The 15,509-nt window shown below is 27.4% G+C and overlaps 1 protein-coding gene across 17 annotated transcripts in view; it reads left to right on the top strand.

Moving 5' to 3' along the window:
* The first annotated feature begins 3,591 nt into the window (after nt 1-3,591).
* The window catches only part of LOC142320498 (endoplasmic reticulum aminopeptidase 1-like), a 35,056-nt gene continuing 23,138 nt past the window's right edge, over nt 3,592-15,509 (top strand). For all 17 annotated transcript variants that reach the window (XR_012755411.1, XR_012755412.1, XR_012755416.1 and 14 more), the window contains exons 1-3: nt 3,592-3,756; nt 8,663-8,816; nt 13,148-13,459. Coding sequence is in view for 5 of the 17 variants with exons in the window: in XM_075358361.1 (XP_075214476.1) it covers nt 3,702-3,756; nt 8,663-8,816; nt 13,148-13,459 (521 nt within the window). In the remaining 12 variants the exon portion in view is untranslated. The remainder of the gene's footprint in view (nt 3,757-8,662; nt 8,817-13,147; nt 13,460-15,509) is intronic.

Here is a 15,509-nt window from a genome sequence, read left to right as displayed (position 1 = left end):
TCCCGATTGATTTAGTGGTGAAAGTCCTTTTATTTTATTAACTACGTTAGTTTTATTTGTAACAAGGGGTGCGCCTCCCCGATTTAGTTTTAAATTTGACAAGTGAGCGGTTGGGACACAAAAGCGGGTGGTGTATAGCACCCTGCTTTATCCACTCACGCTGATAGGTAGCTCACTAGGAGCTTTTAGGAATTGGGTCGCTAAACCGATTTAGAGGCACAGTAGCCGTTTCTTGGCACTGACATTTGGTCTATGCTCTAGGGCGATCGAATGGGCTGGTGGGGGGGAAATGCCGGTTAACCAAATTCCAAAAGTACAATGTAAACCCAAAATCCCTTCATTGATTCTTCTACATTCTCCTTACTTCATTTTCTCGGGCTTTCTTCTTTCTGGAAGCTTCTGCATATTACAATATATATATATATCATGCACATTAATGTATATTACACTTATACGCATTTCATTTTCCACTGTGTTACGCTCTGAAACTTATTGCGATAAATGTTCCAGAACCATCAGGTTATATAGAATTACTTAATTATTTGTTTATATATGGGTACCGTAATAATTTTTATTATTATTTAATTGTGTATTGTGAATTTGAGTTTCATTTTAGGAATGAAATGAGCTGTTCTAATAGTCTGTGTTAAGGTCAGCAATTTATTTACTTATTTTGTTTAATATCATGGAGCTGCATCCTTGATATCTTTTTTTAATTTGCAGCCTGAATTTACTTTCTACAATTAGGTGATTTAATCATTCAACAGTATTCAGAGTTTGGTTAATATTTTGAGTCGATATTAAGAATTATTAGTAGTTATAAGATGTAAAGTTATATTTCTTCTTAAACGACAGTGCTACATACCCTTTTGTAAATTAATTTTATATTATAACTTTCAAAATCTAGACGTAACAAAAACTTTAACAATTTATATAATGTATATAAAATGAAAAGTTGCATTAAAATTAAACGATTTGATTCCCAAAGGCAAAGGTAAGGTGTAGTGAAAATTTAAGGAATAAGATACCATCAGAAAATGTAATACTAGCAATTAATGGTTGATTGTTATACGACTACGTGACACAGAAAAACATATTTATTGACTCGAGTAAATCTTGTTTACATAATTCTGTTTGTGTGCTGGCATCAATTTTCCTTTATAACTCAGGTTCCTGACATAATTAGTAGTCATTTTGTATGAATTTTGTTTTATTAAGTTGTGTAAAGGAGTTTACATGTCTTTAAATAAGATTAGATTTTTTTACTTTTGTTTAGTTTCCAAAGATAATATCAGTCGAAACAGAATAAATATTTAGTTTTAAAAATAATTGAAACCTCCCCGATCTAAGAATTATTAAAAAAGGTTCTAATTATTGATCGTTTTATACATCTACTCGATTTGTTTTTGCCGTTATTAGACGACACAATTTGCAGCCATTACAGAGAGGTAGGATTAAATAATTTAACTTTTTTTTGTTCAAATAATTCATTATGTTATCGACTGTGATGTTTAATAAAATAAAAAATTACTAGCGATTCCTACACGATATTATTTGCAGAGTTGCATTTTAGTGAATTAATTTATTCAACTTTGGCATATAGCTGCAAACTTCATCAATGTATAAAATATATACATATGACCTTGAGTGCATTAACTGAAAGTTTACTACCGATATTGATATTCATTTCCATCTAATAACACCTCGTTAATAAATGTTAGAGTGATCGGTTTTACTGTAATGATTACAGTTAATATATAATATAACTTCCTATCCTTAAAGTGACCGATATCTTCATCCTCACTACTACAACACAAAGAACGTAGAGTATCATTTAATTCATGGAACGGCCTTCTGTTAAGAGGTAACAAAGGTACTCTTTTCCAGAAAATTAGACTTATAAATCCCCTTTTATTCTTATCAATTATATACTAATAATTACCTAAGTTCTGTATTTAATTTGTGATAAGCGCTAATGAAGCTGAACTGTACTAGCTCTATCCATCCACAATAATTTTAATTTTTCCATTAAGTTTTGATAAAAAATGTCATTAAAACACCCAGAAGATTTTATCGCCAGGATTGAAAACAATTTCTAACCCAGACTTTTCCATCTTGTCCTACCACACCTTAAACCTGCCCTTTCTTTCAGTCAATGCCATTATTTTTTTTTAATTTTCAGTTAATCAATATAGGTCTTTCTGTCAATGGATAAAAATGGATGTCTAATACTTGAAATTATTCCAGATGCTATTAATTGAAAATGTAATTGTTGGTGCCTTACAGGGTGTGTGTTCATGAACAGTAAGCTAGTAAAACCTATTCACAGTGACCGGTTTTCTGGTGATTTATTTTTCAGAGTTTTCTTGGTCTTATAACTGCTTTATTACATTTTACTAAACGATATATTTTACTGTAATAACAGGAATCTTAAGAACAAATAACTTAAAGACTCTTTTCGATGGCCAGAGTTTCTAACTTTTTATCCATTTGATCTAATTTGCTTAATATACATGCTAATGAATCTGTGGTATTCCTGTACCTACTTGGAATACAATGCGGCTCCATATTAAATATCTCATTCTCACTAAAGTCTCTCCCTTGATCATTGGTTTTCTCAGTTTTATTAATTCTTACCTGGCTGTTGGCTTTACTGGAGTGAATTTAGTTCTCTGCTTCTTTTCCTAGGGCTCATTAAACCCTGACAGGGAATGTTACTTTTTAAGACTTTGGTGATTGGTGTCCCATTGACCGGTCCTAGCCTTGGCAGCTTATCTTCCCACAGCACTGAGCTGCTGAACCTTTTACGTCATATACAGACACCACACCATGAACATTACAGAAATTACAATATATACCCTTACAGAACAACAATATTACCGCAGAACAACATCTTACACTAACTCGCGGTGATGTTGCGACACCTTATGAAACTTAACCGAAACGCAAGGTGGAAACTATCATGACGATGGGTGGTGGTCAGCCATCCACCAATCGTAGTTCAGAGCAAGGGGTACCACGGTGAACCCAGTTGTATGTAATCCTAGTTCCAGTGCGTGCGCCCTTTGCGGGAGTGATCCGGTATTTTGCCGGTACTCGTGGGAAGCGTATGTCAGTCCAAATTAATAGTTCTTCAGTGGATATTGGTCCAATTGAAAAAACGAAAAAAATTTTGACCGACGTTTTTAGTCGAAGATGTATCGAACGATAAGTTCGATACAGAGTTAACCAGTATTTAATATATCTAAAGACAAGTAATATATATAAAGACAACTGCAAAAACATTTTCTGTTAATGGAATTCTCAATTCAGTTTTTTTATTTATTTAGAATGTAAAGTAATTTTTACATTTTTTAATAGCACTTGTTGGCAGTTTATAATTCCATAGAGGTTGATATTTTGATTTAATATTTCTTTTTACCAAAAATTATTTATTGCTCAGACAAATTATTATAGGATAAAAATACATTTTTACTATTTTATCTATTAATTAATATCTGATTTTACTTCTTAAAAATTAAACATTTAAATTATCCAGTTTTCAGTTGGCTGCTTTATGCATACAGCTGTTATAACATCACGTGTAGTTAAGTAAGGTTATGTTACTTTGAGTTTAAAAATTAAATTATTATTTAAAATAAGGTTTTAGTCGAATAGTGATAAAACTTAAAAGTCATAAAGTATTCCAAGTAATAGTGAAGATGAAAATTGCTGATGTTGAAAATGCCAAAGATGGAACTGTACAACAAAGTCAAGGTATAGTAGTAGGTAGTAACTTATTAAAAATGCCAGGAAAACCCAACAATAAAGCTCTTCTGACAGAATGAAGTGCTGTGTCGAATTACACAAAAGATTCTCTTGTCTGTTTTGACAGCGATGGAGTATTTAATTATTAATTTTTTAAGAAAAGTTTGCACATTGTTAAATATAGATTCACGGATAAATTAGAATTCTTATTTTGTAAAATACATAACAATGTACTGTTTTTAAAAAAATCAGCTTTGAATTTTTTTAATTTTAATACTTGATTTCTGGAGATTAAAGTAAAAATATGTTGTGGACACCACATGACTTCCTTGTACGTCTAATAAATTACATATACACATTTTTTTGCTGCACTTCATCTGAAAGTGAGAAATAATTCTCCAATATTTTAATAAAGTGGACAGTTACATAATTGCTAAAATATTAGTTTTTATTAACATCAAATATTTATACAATTATTAATTAAACAATCTTACACAAAAAATTAGGTTAGAGAAAAAGTTCAGAGTTACTGATTAACAAAAGTTTCAGATTTCTGGTGTGTCGTAAAAATAAAAGTTCACTAAACTATCCTGTTTAGTGAACTCCTGTATACTGGTTAGAATTGTTAATGTTGACCTTACAATGTAAAATATTCAGTTTTTATTATTGGATTATTTGGTAAATAATCAAAAATGAAAAAGAAACAATCGTAGAGGAAAAAGAAAGATACTGTGAAGAAATATATCTCAAAAAACAAGAAGATGAATATGAAGAGGAAGAAAATGTTAAGAACAAGAGGAGAATAAAAAAATAAGAGAAGATGATAAATATAAAGAGGAAGAAAATCTTAAAACCAAAGAAAGAATAAAAAGATTAGGAGAGATGGTAAATATAAAGAGGAAGAAAACGTTAAGACCAAGGAAAAAATAAAAAATTAAGAGAGTATGATATATGTAAAGAAAGAAAAAAATTGAAAACTACAGAATGTGTACACAAATATACAAGAAAAATTATATCAAACCAAAGAGTGATTAAAGGATTGGCAACAAAAAACAAATAAACAAAATTATGATCAACTCCAATCTAGGGAGAATATTGTCCGACAATATCAGAAGAGTAATGAACAATAAGATAAGAATTTTTTGCAATTTAGTAAAGATCGGGCATGTGTATATGTTAATCTTGTTAGGATCTATTTTCAGTCACTGTGTAGTTTAACTTTGTAGATAAAATTAAACAGAAATTCGAGAATAATTAAATAAAATTAAACTAGTAAATCCAAAAATAATACGATTCTAAATAGTAATTTTCAATTAATATTAAATAATCAGATGTTTCCCCAAATCTATTACATTTACACATGTAACAATGCCTATTAAATTACATACAACATTTTTAAAAGTACATAAAATTTTATTTCACTAATAACTTTTTTCTCTTTTTTTTTTATTGTTATTGAATAATTATTTATTGTAATTTTTTTTACAATCACAGGTTAATAATTATTAATAAATCAATATATTTAAATTAAAAATAAAGTTAAAAAAATAAATTTAAGAAAAGTCAAAAAGAAGGGAATGAAGTCTAATTCGAACTGATGTGCCTTTCCTTGTAAGATCCAAATTCATTAATTAACATTTTATTTAGCTATAACTCTGGAACCAATGAAAATAAGTACTACTTATGATATATCTTTGAAAAGCTCTCAATGAGGGCTTATTACTACAGTTAAGAAAAAGTTCAAAATCCAAATTGTTTTGGATTTTGAGTCCTTCTGGTTCAGTCGATTGCAATCATAAGGGGAGGTGCACAAATAGATGTTACAACAGTCCTAAATCCAAAATTTCAACATCCTGTGGCTAATCGTTTTTGAGTTATGCGACACATTACATACATAATACATTACGTACGTACAGACGTCTCATTGAAACTAATCAAAATGGATTCAGGGATGGTCAAAATGGATATTTGCATGAAATCTGAAAACCGAAATTTTTTGTGATCCCAATACTTCCTTTACTTCGTAAAAGGAAGTAAAGATTAAGAAAAGACAAATTTAATAGTAAGAGATGTTCATATTTAGTTTTTAAATTGCAAATAATAAAATAGAAATGGTTTAAGTCATAGAAGAACCTTATCTTTTATCAAACAAGTGAGATTGTTGATAATTCTGTAAATTTAAAAGTAAACTTCTTCAAAAGAAAATACTGATAAGTATTGGTTGAACTGGTTATACAAAATTAATAACTTTTTTCTTGGCTTTGGTTGTTTTAGTTTTTTAATAAAGAATTCCTGTGATGCAAATGGCTAAAGGTTAAAAACAATTGTATAAAATATTCAAAGAAAGGATTCTTTTTAATATTTTCAATTTAGAAGTAAAAATTGTGTTAAAAGTAAAATATGTGTTACTTATTTTTTCTGTTTCAGGTAATTATTACTGAAAATACAAATGAAATAAAATTAAATGCCAAAAATTTAAAAATAGCTAGTTCAGGTGTATGGGTTAAAAATATAACTGATAAAAGTCAAGAAATATTAACTATACTAAATGTAACATTAATTCCTTTGAATGATTTTCTTATAATTAAATTACAAGAAGTCCTTATTACTGGTCAAAAATATTTAATAAATATACCATTTTCTGCTGCTCTTAGAGAAAGTCTTAAGGGTTATTATCGATCCAGTTATGTAGATAGAGACACAGATAGACTTAAGTATTTTCTTAATAAATATTAAATTTAACAAAAAAAAAAAAATGCGTACTTAGTTACATGGAATGTCAAAGGTGAAAGTGATAATAAATTTAGATCCTGGGTAAGAGTTTAAACTTTATAAACTGATAGTTCTGCAACTCCTGGAAAATCTTGGGGAATAACAATTTCATCCACGTTAAAATTAATATGTTTTTAAAAATTTGAGAGTTGCATAAATAATTAAGATTTTTTATATTAGGAAAAAAATATATTTACATATGTATATGTGGGTATGTAGAAAAAATGGAAGTCTGAAGAAGAATTCTTTCATGAACTGTTAAAATAAACCACTATCAACCTTTTTCAATCTGAAAATAAGTTATACAGTTCTTATTTTATTCTAGCCGAGAGTAAAAAGGATTTAGAAGAAACAATGAACGGCATAGATGAAGTCCTACGCAAGAACTATCGCATGAAAATAAACAAGAACAAAACAAAAGTAATGAAATGTAGTAGAAATAACAAAGATGGACCACTGAATGTGAAAATAGGAGGAGAAAAGATTATGGAGGTAGAAGAATTTTGTTATTTGGGAAGTAGAATTACTAAAGATGGACGAAGCAGGAGCGATATAAAATGTCGAATAGCACAAGCTAAACGAGCCTTCAGTAAGAAATATAATTTGTTTACATCAAAAATTAATTTAAATGTCAGGAAAAGATTTTTGAAAGTGTATGTTTGGAGTGTCGCTTTATATGGAAGTGAAACTTGGACGATCGGAGTATCTGAGAAGAAAAGATTAGAAGCTTTTGAAATGCGGTGCTATAGGAGAATGTTAAAAATCAGATGGGTGGATAAAGTGACAAATGAAGAGGTATTGCGGCAAATAGATGAAGAAAGAAGCATTTGGAAAAATATAGTTAAAAGAAGAGACAGACTTATAGGCCACATACTAAGGCATCCTGGAATAGTCGCTTTAATATTGGAAGGACAGGTAGAAGGGAAAAATTGTGTAGGCAGGCCACGTTTGGAATATGTAAAACAAATTGTTAGGGATGTAGGATGTAGAGGGTATACTGAAATGAAACGACTAGCACTAGATAGGGAATCTTGGAGAGCTGCATCAAACCAGTCAAATGACTGAAGACAAAAAAAAAAAAATTATTGTATTACTGTGCAGTTATTTTAAATTTTAAGTTAAGAAACATTTCTTTGCATATTTAATATTCCTAAGAAGTAAAAAGTTAAACCAAAAATATTTTAACAATGTAGACTACATAAAAAATAAAAAATTTAGAACACTTCTGACATTTCAGCTACTAGTTTTTTCGCAGCCTCTCAATATGTCAGAATTCTGGATGATTTGCAGAAAGAGAGAGTCATCATCATTTACAAAGTAATCTGGATAAAAAAAATATTTATCTTAGCAGTATTTTTTAGCTATATTGTTGAGAAGATGGTAAAGAGTTGTTTTCTGGATCTATCTCCTTTTACAATACAACTTTAATAAACAAATTTACTCAGTCCTGTAGAATTCTATATAATGTATTTTATGAATTTTTCTACTATAATTTAAATACTCTTTTATTCTGATGAATTTTAATGGTTAAAATATACATAGAATAAAATGATTTCAAGCATATATTTAAAAAAAAAAAGATAAAACTAGCTATATTTTCATGGAATAACAAATATGAAAGACTGAACGTAGCGATAAAGTAATTGAACATGATCTATGCCATGTGGGGATGAATATTTCAAAAGTTACCTAAGAAAATATTATGTCTAATTGACAAATTTATAATTTTAAAGATATGTTGATGAATTATTTAGTATAAGAAGTGTCCATTCCTTGGACAGAATTTAAGGTTTACAGTAATTTGATGTTTGCATTTATAAATTGCAGTATTCATTTTGTAATGATATTCTTAAATTTTATTACTTAGTATACAGTGATTTTGATTAATTTATATTCATTCACATTGTTAAAGTAATTTTCATAATAATTGTTGTTTTTATTGATTTTTTTATTTATTTTGCATTATTTTAATTAAGTATGAAAATACTTTCATGAAAAATTAAGGTAAGATATGTTTTACCTCAATATTCCGTACTAGGTGGTTTATATAGTTTAAATATACATATTACTTACAAGTTTACAAGAAACTAATCCCCCAACATTCTATATAATAAAACTATAAAAACAATTTTTTTTATTTCAGATGGCTTGCAGTTTCAGTTTCAGTCAATTTTTGCTAGAGAAGCATTTCCTTGTTTTGATGAACCTTCAATGAAAGCAACTTTTACCATTAGTCTTGGCCATAAGAAACGTCTGAAAGCAATCAGCAATATGCCATTAGTTAAAACAACTCCAATGTAAGTATTTTATATAGCATAAGAAATTATTTGTAAAAAAATTGTTTTTATGGAACTGTGTAATAATGATGAAATATTCAGAAGTCGTTGCATTAATTTACCCTTTTATTGCATGTAATATTACGTACGATATAAAAGAAATTTACTATGTAAAATTTTATTTATGTATTTATTTTTTAATAATTGACTTAATCAATATTAAGGTTGTGGTTAACAAAAAAGATTCTTGTGCAACACAAACAACAAAGAAAGAAAGTTGAAATCATTTATATTAAACAGACTGAAAAATCTACTCCACATTACAAAAATAATACAATTGTTATAATTAATACAAATTACCCCTAATTTATTTAATTTTCCATTTCATTCTTATCAGATACAAAAACATTACCAGATGCAAAAACAGTTGAACAGAAATAAAATTAATGAAAATCCTTATCTTTCTTTAAATTTTTTTAAAAAAAGGATTTAAATTTAATGAAAAAGTATTTAATCTAATATTGCTTTCATTTCCTATTTCAAACATAGAATTTTTAATATTGTGTCAAAAAACATTTGAATTTTAATTTAAACTAGATAAACAATGTAAAAAATCAACTATAATAAAGATGAAAAAATTGGAAGAAAACATGTGATTAAATAGAATAATTTTGAACACAAGAACTAATTATAATTAAATCATAAAATATACTACGATGAGTAAAATAAAAAATATAATTAAATCACAGGTAGAAAAAAGTAATAAAATAAAACCTGATTAAAATCCCCATCTCAAAATAGAAATTATTAAACAAATTTCAGAAAATAAATTTTATCATGGAGAACAAGTTATATTTATAGCACAAATATATATTTATTATATTTAGATATATTTATTATAGTACAAAATAAAAAAAATAAAAATAAAGAAACCCTAAAGAATGTAAATAATTTAAAAGATCCCTTACAACAAAAATCTTAGTCCTCCTAAATGATCACAAGCAATACCAATTAAGTAAAATAAACTAGATTAAAAAATCCATGTTCAACCATAAAAGAAACTCAATCAAACCTAAATCAGTTGTAATTCACAAATAACTAAACTTATGTGACAAATAAGCAATGAGAATTTTTAACCCTCAGAATTAAACAAAATAAATTACTATAAAAATAAAAAATAAGCAAAGATTAACAAAAAAGAATAGCTATAACTAAATAAAAAATAAAATAATAAACAAACAATGAATTAAACCATGACCACTAAGCTTTAATATAACACCAATTAAAATTGTTGATCCAGAATTGGAGCTTTAATATCAGCTTTTGGTAATCACGTGGGGAAAAAAAAAATATATTTAGATATATAAATATTAACTTAAAAGCAATCTATTTAAGTTTATTTTCCTCTTGAATGGATAGAATTAAATATAACAAGACATATTTTACTTTAAAATGTTATCTTTATTAATCTTTTGGATTAACCAATAAACTATACAAACTTATAAATTAAATTCACTACATTTTACTTAGAATTCTCTAAGCTTCCTCAGGTGACAATATACATTCATACATACATTATACAGAACTTTCTTGCATACTAAGAAATTAACTGATCTACCCATCCTTTTTTTCTGTTTAGCCTCAGGAATCACCGTCAGGTATTACTTCAGAGGATGATATGTATGAGTGTAAGTGAAGTGTAGTCTTGTACAGTCTTAGGTCAACCATTTTTGAGATGTGTGGTTAATTGAAACCCAACCTTCAAAGAACACTGGTATCTGGTGTCCATGATCTAGTATTCAAATCCGTATAAAAGTAACTGCCTTTTCTAGGATTTGAATGTTGGAACTATCTACTTCGAAATCAGCTAATTTGTAAAGATGCATTTACCACTAAACCAACCTGGTGGGTTTGAACTACCCATCCTAGATAACAATATTTTGTCTCCACCCTTATTGTAATAGATCCCCCTACTCACACATCGCTCATCTTATATTTAGAAAATTATATGTATCTCTTTATATAACCTGATTACTAATTCCTGTGTATTGAAACCTTTACAATGCACATATTTTTCTCAAAAATTACAAACATTAAACATTGTTTTCCTTAAAACTAAATTTATAATATAGATGTATGATTTTTTAAATTAAATTAACATATATGTTGCTTAATCCACTATGTCTGTTCTATTGTTGACAGCATTTGTATTTCTATTGATGTAAATCATTTCTAGAGTGGTCGGTCCTTTTATGTGTATAATATTTTGGTGCTGTTGAAATCAAATGAATGTTTATGTTCTATTTTATATTTTGTGAGCACTGTCACTTCCTTTTTTCTATAGTTATGGGCTTCTATTCTTTTTTTAAGGTATTGAGGTGTTTGTCCAATGTACACAGTGTGACAATCCTTACATGGACTGCTGCATACTAGCTGGCTTGTTGATTTTTTACTATCGGTGATTTTAATTTAGTAAACATATTATTCAGATTGTTTAATTTTTATAAGCTAATATTCCCTACGAGTCTCCAAAATTTGGCCTAAATGGAAGTATCATTCTTATTCAAGAAATCTGTTCCCTGTGAAATTAAATTTCTATAAATTAAAAATAAAATTTCAAATATGATCAAATAAGAAATTAAAACTGAGAAAAGTATTATAAATATGTTAAAATATTTAACAGATCTTATTAACAACAAAATAAGTTTTTACAAAAAAAATATTATTGCCTTTATAAGTTGTCGGGCCAAGGCTTCTTGAAGCTTGCCAGTTATATAAAATCCTCTAGCCATGTTACAAGCACTGCACAGGTTATGATTGATGGTGAGGATGCCACCTTACTGCCTCCAAACCTACAGAACATGTGGAGAGGATGATGGAAGATTGTATAACTCTGCTGACCCTTAATTATAAATCAGTTGGAAGAAGAAGTTTGAGCAGACCAAGAAAGAGATGGAAAGAAGCTGGAACAGGCAGTGCTTAATCCATAAATGAAGAAGAAGAAAATGAAGACAAAAAAAAAATTTAAGTTGAAATAAACAAATAACACCTTAAAAAACATTTGCTTTAAATTCTGAAAAAAGTACTTTCCCAATTCGTCTTTGAATTTAGGATTTTAGAAGTCTGCCAAATTAAAAATTAACAATAACCAAAGATTTACTTATCCTTAATTTAGAACTGAACTCAAAAAATTTTAATTTAAAGGATCCAAAATATTATTTTCTAATTTTCATTATATATATTTTTTAAAATCAATTATTAATATTTTTATCTTGTAGTTTTATTTAAAATTAGGATAAGCCTCCAAAAATGGTGCCCATATGAAAGCAATAGCTGTTTGCAAAAAAAAAAACAAAACATGAAGTTAAGGAACCTACATCTTCACAACAGTAAGAAAAAGAAAGCAAAGAAATTTAGTAGATTGCTACCATGTAGTCCTTGGAATGTAGGAATGTATACTAAAATCAATCTGATAATACCAGGTTATACATTATTTTGCTATAGTTATCCAAAACTAATTAATGAAACAAGAAAAAAATTAAAAATATCTTCCTACGTTTGTATACAGACAATGTATTTATTATAATTAAAAATTTAAGCTTTTATATCAACAAACTGAGCTGAAATGTACAATAAATTTTTTTTTAAATGTTACTTCCAAGGATTTCAGTTATGGTTGTGACCATGTTTAGTGACAGGTGCAACACCTTTCCCGTAAGTGTCAGCTAATAGTTTTTTATGCAAATGTACTAAGAATGTGGTCGAAAACCATGTGTAATTTGAATTCTGTCAGTTTATTTAGTATATCACTGTTGTGCACTTATGTATGTTTTTGTATTTCATAATATACAAATGTGGTACTTTTTGTGTACTGCAGAATATAAAGGGTGTGTTGATGTTGACAAATTTATAACTTCTATGAGATGGTCAACAAGTACTGATTTTATATTGTTGCGAAGGACTTTTATATGTTTATTGTATGTTTGTTTAAAACTGGATCTCATTTGAATATTTTGCAATCTAAAAATGTTAGTTTATATAATAATCCATTGGCATTATATTTGTTTGGTGATTTGTTCTGTGTGTAATGATGTTTTCATTAAAAAGATTTTTTTAAAGATCTTCCACTTATAGTAGCACCATTAAAGGAACTTCCTCTGTAAAATAAAAAAGAATCACGAAATTGGTAAATTTTATGAAAAGTACAGCTTGAACATGCGTGTAAAACTTATTTAATAATATGTAGATACAAGTATGTGTCAAATTGAGAACATCATAAAATTAAAAAGCATTAACATAACACAAAAGTTTAAAATTAGCTCTTTTTTATAAATTTTTTAATTTTTTTTCAGGGAAGGGAAAACAGATTGGGTGTGGGATGAATTTCAAAAATCAGTTCCAATGTCAACTTATTTAGTTGCTTTTATGATTTCTGAGATGGAACATAAAGATACAGATAAAGCAGATGGCAATGTTAAATTTAGAATATGGGCCAGAAAAGATGCTATAGATCAAGTAGAATTTGTTAAAAAACTTGGACCTAAGATTTTATCATTTTATGAGAAATATTTTGATATAAAATTTCCATTACCAAAGCAAGACTTAGTTGCATTACCTGATTTAATTCATGGTGCTATGGAAAACTGGGGACTTGTTACATTTAGGTATTCATGACTTGTTTTTACCCTTTTTTTAATTTAATACATATTGTTTTATTTACTACTAATTACAATTTAGGTTACAATTTTTAGAAACATTTATTCTTGAAATGTTTCTAAAAATATCACTTATTGTGAAAATGCTTCACACATATATTCATGTGAATCAATGCTCTAGCAAATCACAATTGAATGTCTTCATCAGTTATCTTTCTACAATACAGGATAACATTTTTGATAACAATTAAATATCAGCTACAAAATACATGAATAGAATAACATTAAACGACTTATTAGAAAAGGATGCTTTGAATTCTGGAACTAGTTTCAATACTGAAAAATGGAAATCTTACAACTGTATATCTATGTAGTTTTTTATTTAAAGTGATCATATATTTTTTTTATTTGCCAGGTTTTTAGAGGATATCATATTATCAAACATGTAATGTGCTCAATTCAAAACAATTCATAGAATAACAGGCGACTTGAGAATTAACAAATATACCAAATTAAATTAGTGACCATCACTGACAATTATTAATGTTAAAATTCTTCTCTCTTTCTTTACTGAATATGCACATACTTTGCAGAATAAATGAGTTCAAATATTTAAAAAATTTTTTCTGTAAATCTAAACTTTATGAATAACTTCTAAGCTACTTTACTATCCATTTTTTTATAAATAAAACTTTTGTAACAAAACAGTGAACCAAATATTATAATAAATTTAAAAATCCCCATCTACAATCTGCTTTTAGTTGTTTATTTTTTTAAATGTTACTTTTGTGAAATGTATTCTTTCTTGTCTGTGACCTGCAGATTAACTGAAAAAGTTGCACAACCGAAAACGAATTACTTGATAAGGTGGTTGTAATAACTTTTTAAAAAACAATTTGTTATAAAATTTGGTTTGGAGATCACAAAAGTTTAAATTTCAAATTAATATTTCTGACCATCATGGAAAATAATGTACAAAAAAACTACAGGTTTATACAGACTAACTACAGTTTTAATTAGGTATAATCAAGTTTGAAGACAAATATAAAAAATTTACTGATATATTTTTATAAAATATACTTGAGATTTAGCCTTTTAAATCATTTTTACTAATTCAAAATATTTTTTAGGTTAATTTTAAAAAAAAGATACCTTTTTAGGATTCTTGATTCCAAAGGCCTTACTTTGGCTGATTATAACTTCTGGAATCCAAAAAAAAACATTGATTTTGAATATTATAGCATTACCATCATGTTTCATATGGATCTGTAATCTCAAATCATTAACTTTTATACATTTCTGTTTTTTTTACACTTTTTATAAATACATTATATGATTGCAACTATAATTTGTGAAGATATGGGAAACAGCTTTGTTATGAAAGTGCTTTAAAGTAATACACTAAATTTAAATTAGGATGAGAAGATGTTTTAAATACAATTATTTTTATTTACTAATTACATAGTGGACATGGCCAGGAAGGGATTCAACTTCCAGTAAATGCTTTTTGTGCAACTACCTACAAGAATTAATTTCCTTTTATTCTTGAAAGGAATGTGACATCATTGGGTCACCTTTTTTACTGGAAGGAATGAATCAGTCCTTCCAATAGCAATACATTTGTATTGATTGAATTAAAAAATCTATTCATCATAATCACACTTCAATATTTAATTTATAATGAATTTACAATGAAGCCTACTTAATAATTCTCATATGTCTATAAGTTTTAGGTGTGAAGATATAAAGCCATTAAAAATATAAAAAACGGAAAAGTAAAAATATTAGTGATCTAAAATTTAGCGTATATTTCAATTCAGTTTGATGAACATTGCTCCAAAAGTTGAAAAAATCTGGTTATAAATTTTGTAAATTTTAATCAGGCAAAGTAAAGCCTTATGAATCAAAGATCTAAAATCAGATTTTATTTCAGATTTTCATAAAAAAAACCTCTCAAATAAAGTGTCTGACAAATGTTTAAATTTGTAAAACCTTTAAAAAAAATATGTTAAAATTTAAACAATTTAAAAAAATTTAAATGTGTCTGAACAGATAAATC

The sequence above is a fragment of the Lycorma delicatula genome, chromosome 2 (assembly GCF_047948215.1).
Source record: "Lycorma delicatula isolate Av1 chromosome 2, ASM4794821v1, whole genome shotgun sequence".
In the NCBI taxonomy this organism is placed as follows: Eukaryota; Metazoa; Arthropoda; class Insecta; order Hemiptera; family Fulgoridae; genus Lycorma; species Lycorma delicatula.
The sequence above is the reverse complement of the archived record's forward strand: the minus strand, read 5'-3'. Positions and strand labels throughout refer to the sequence as shown.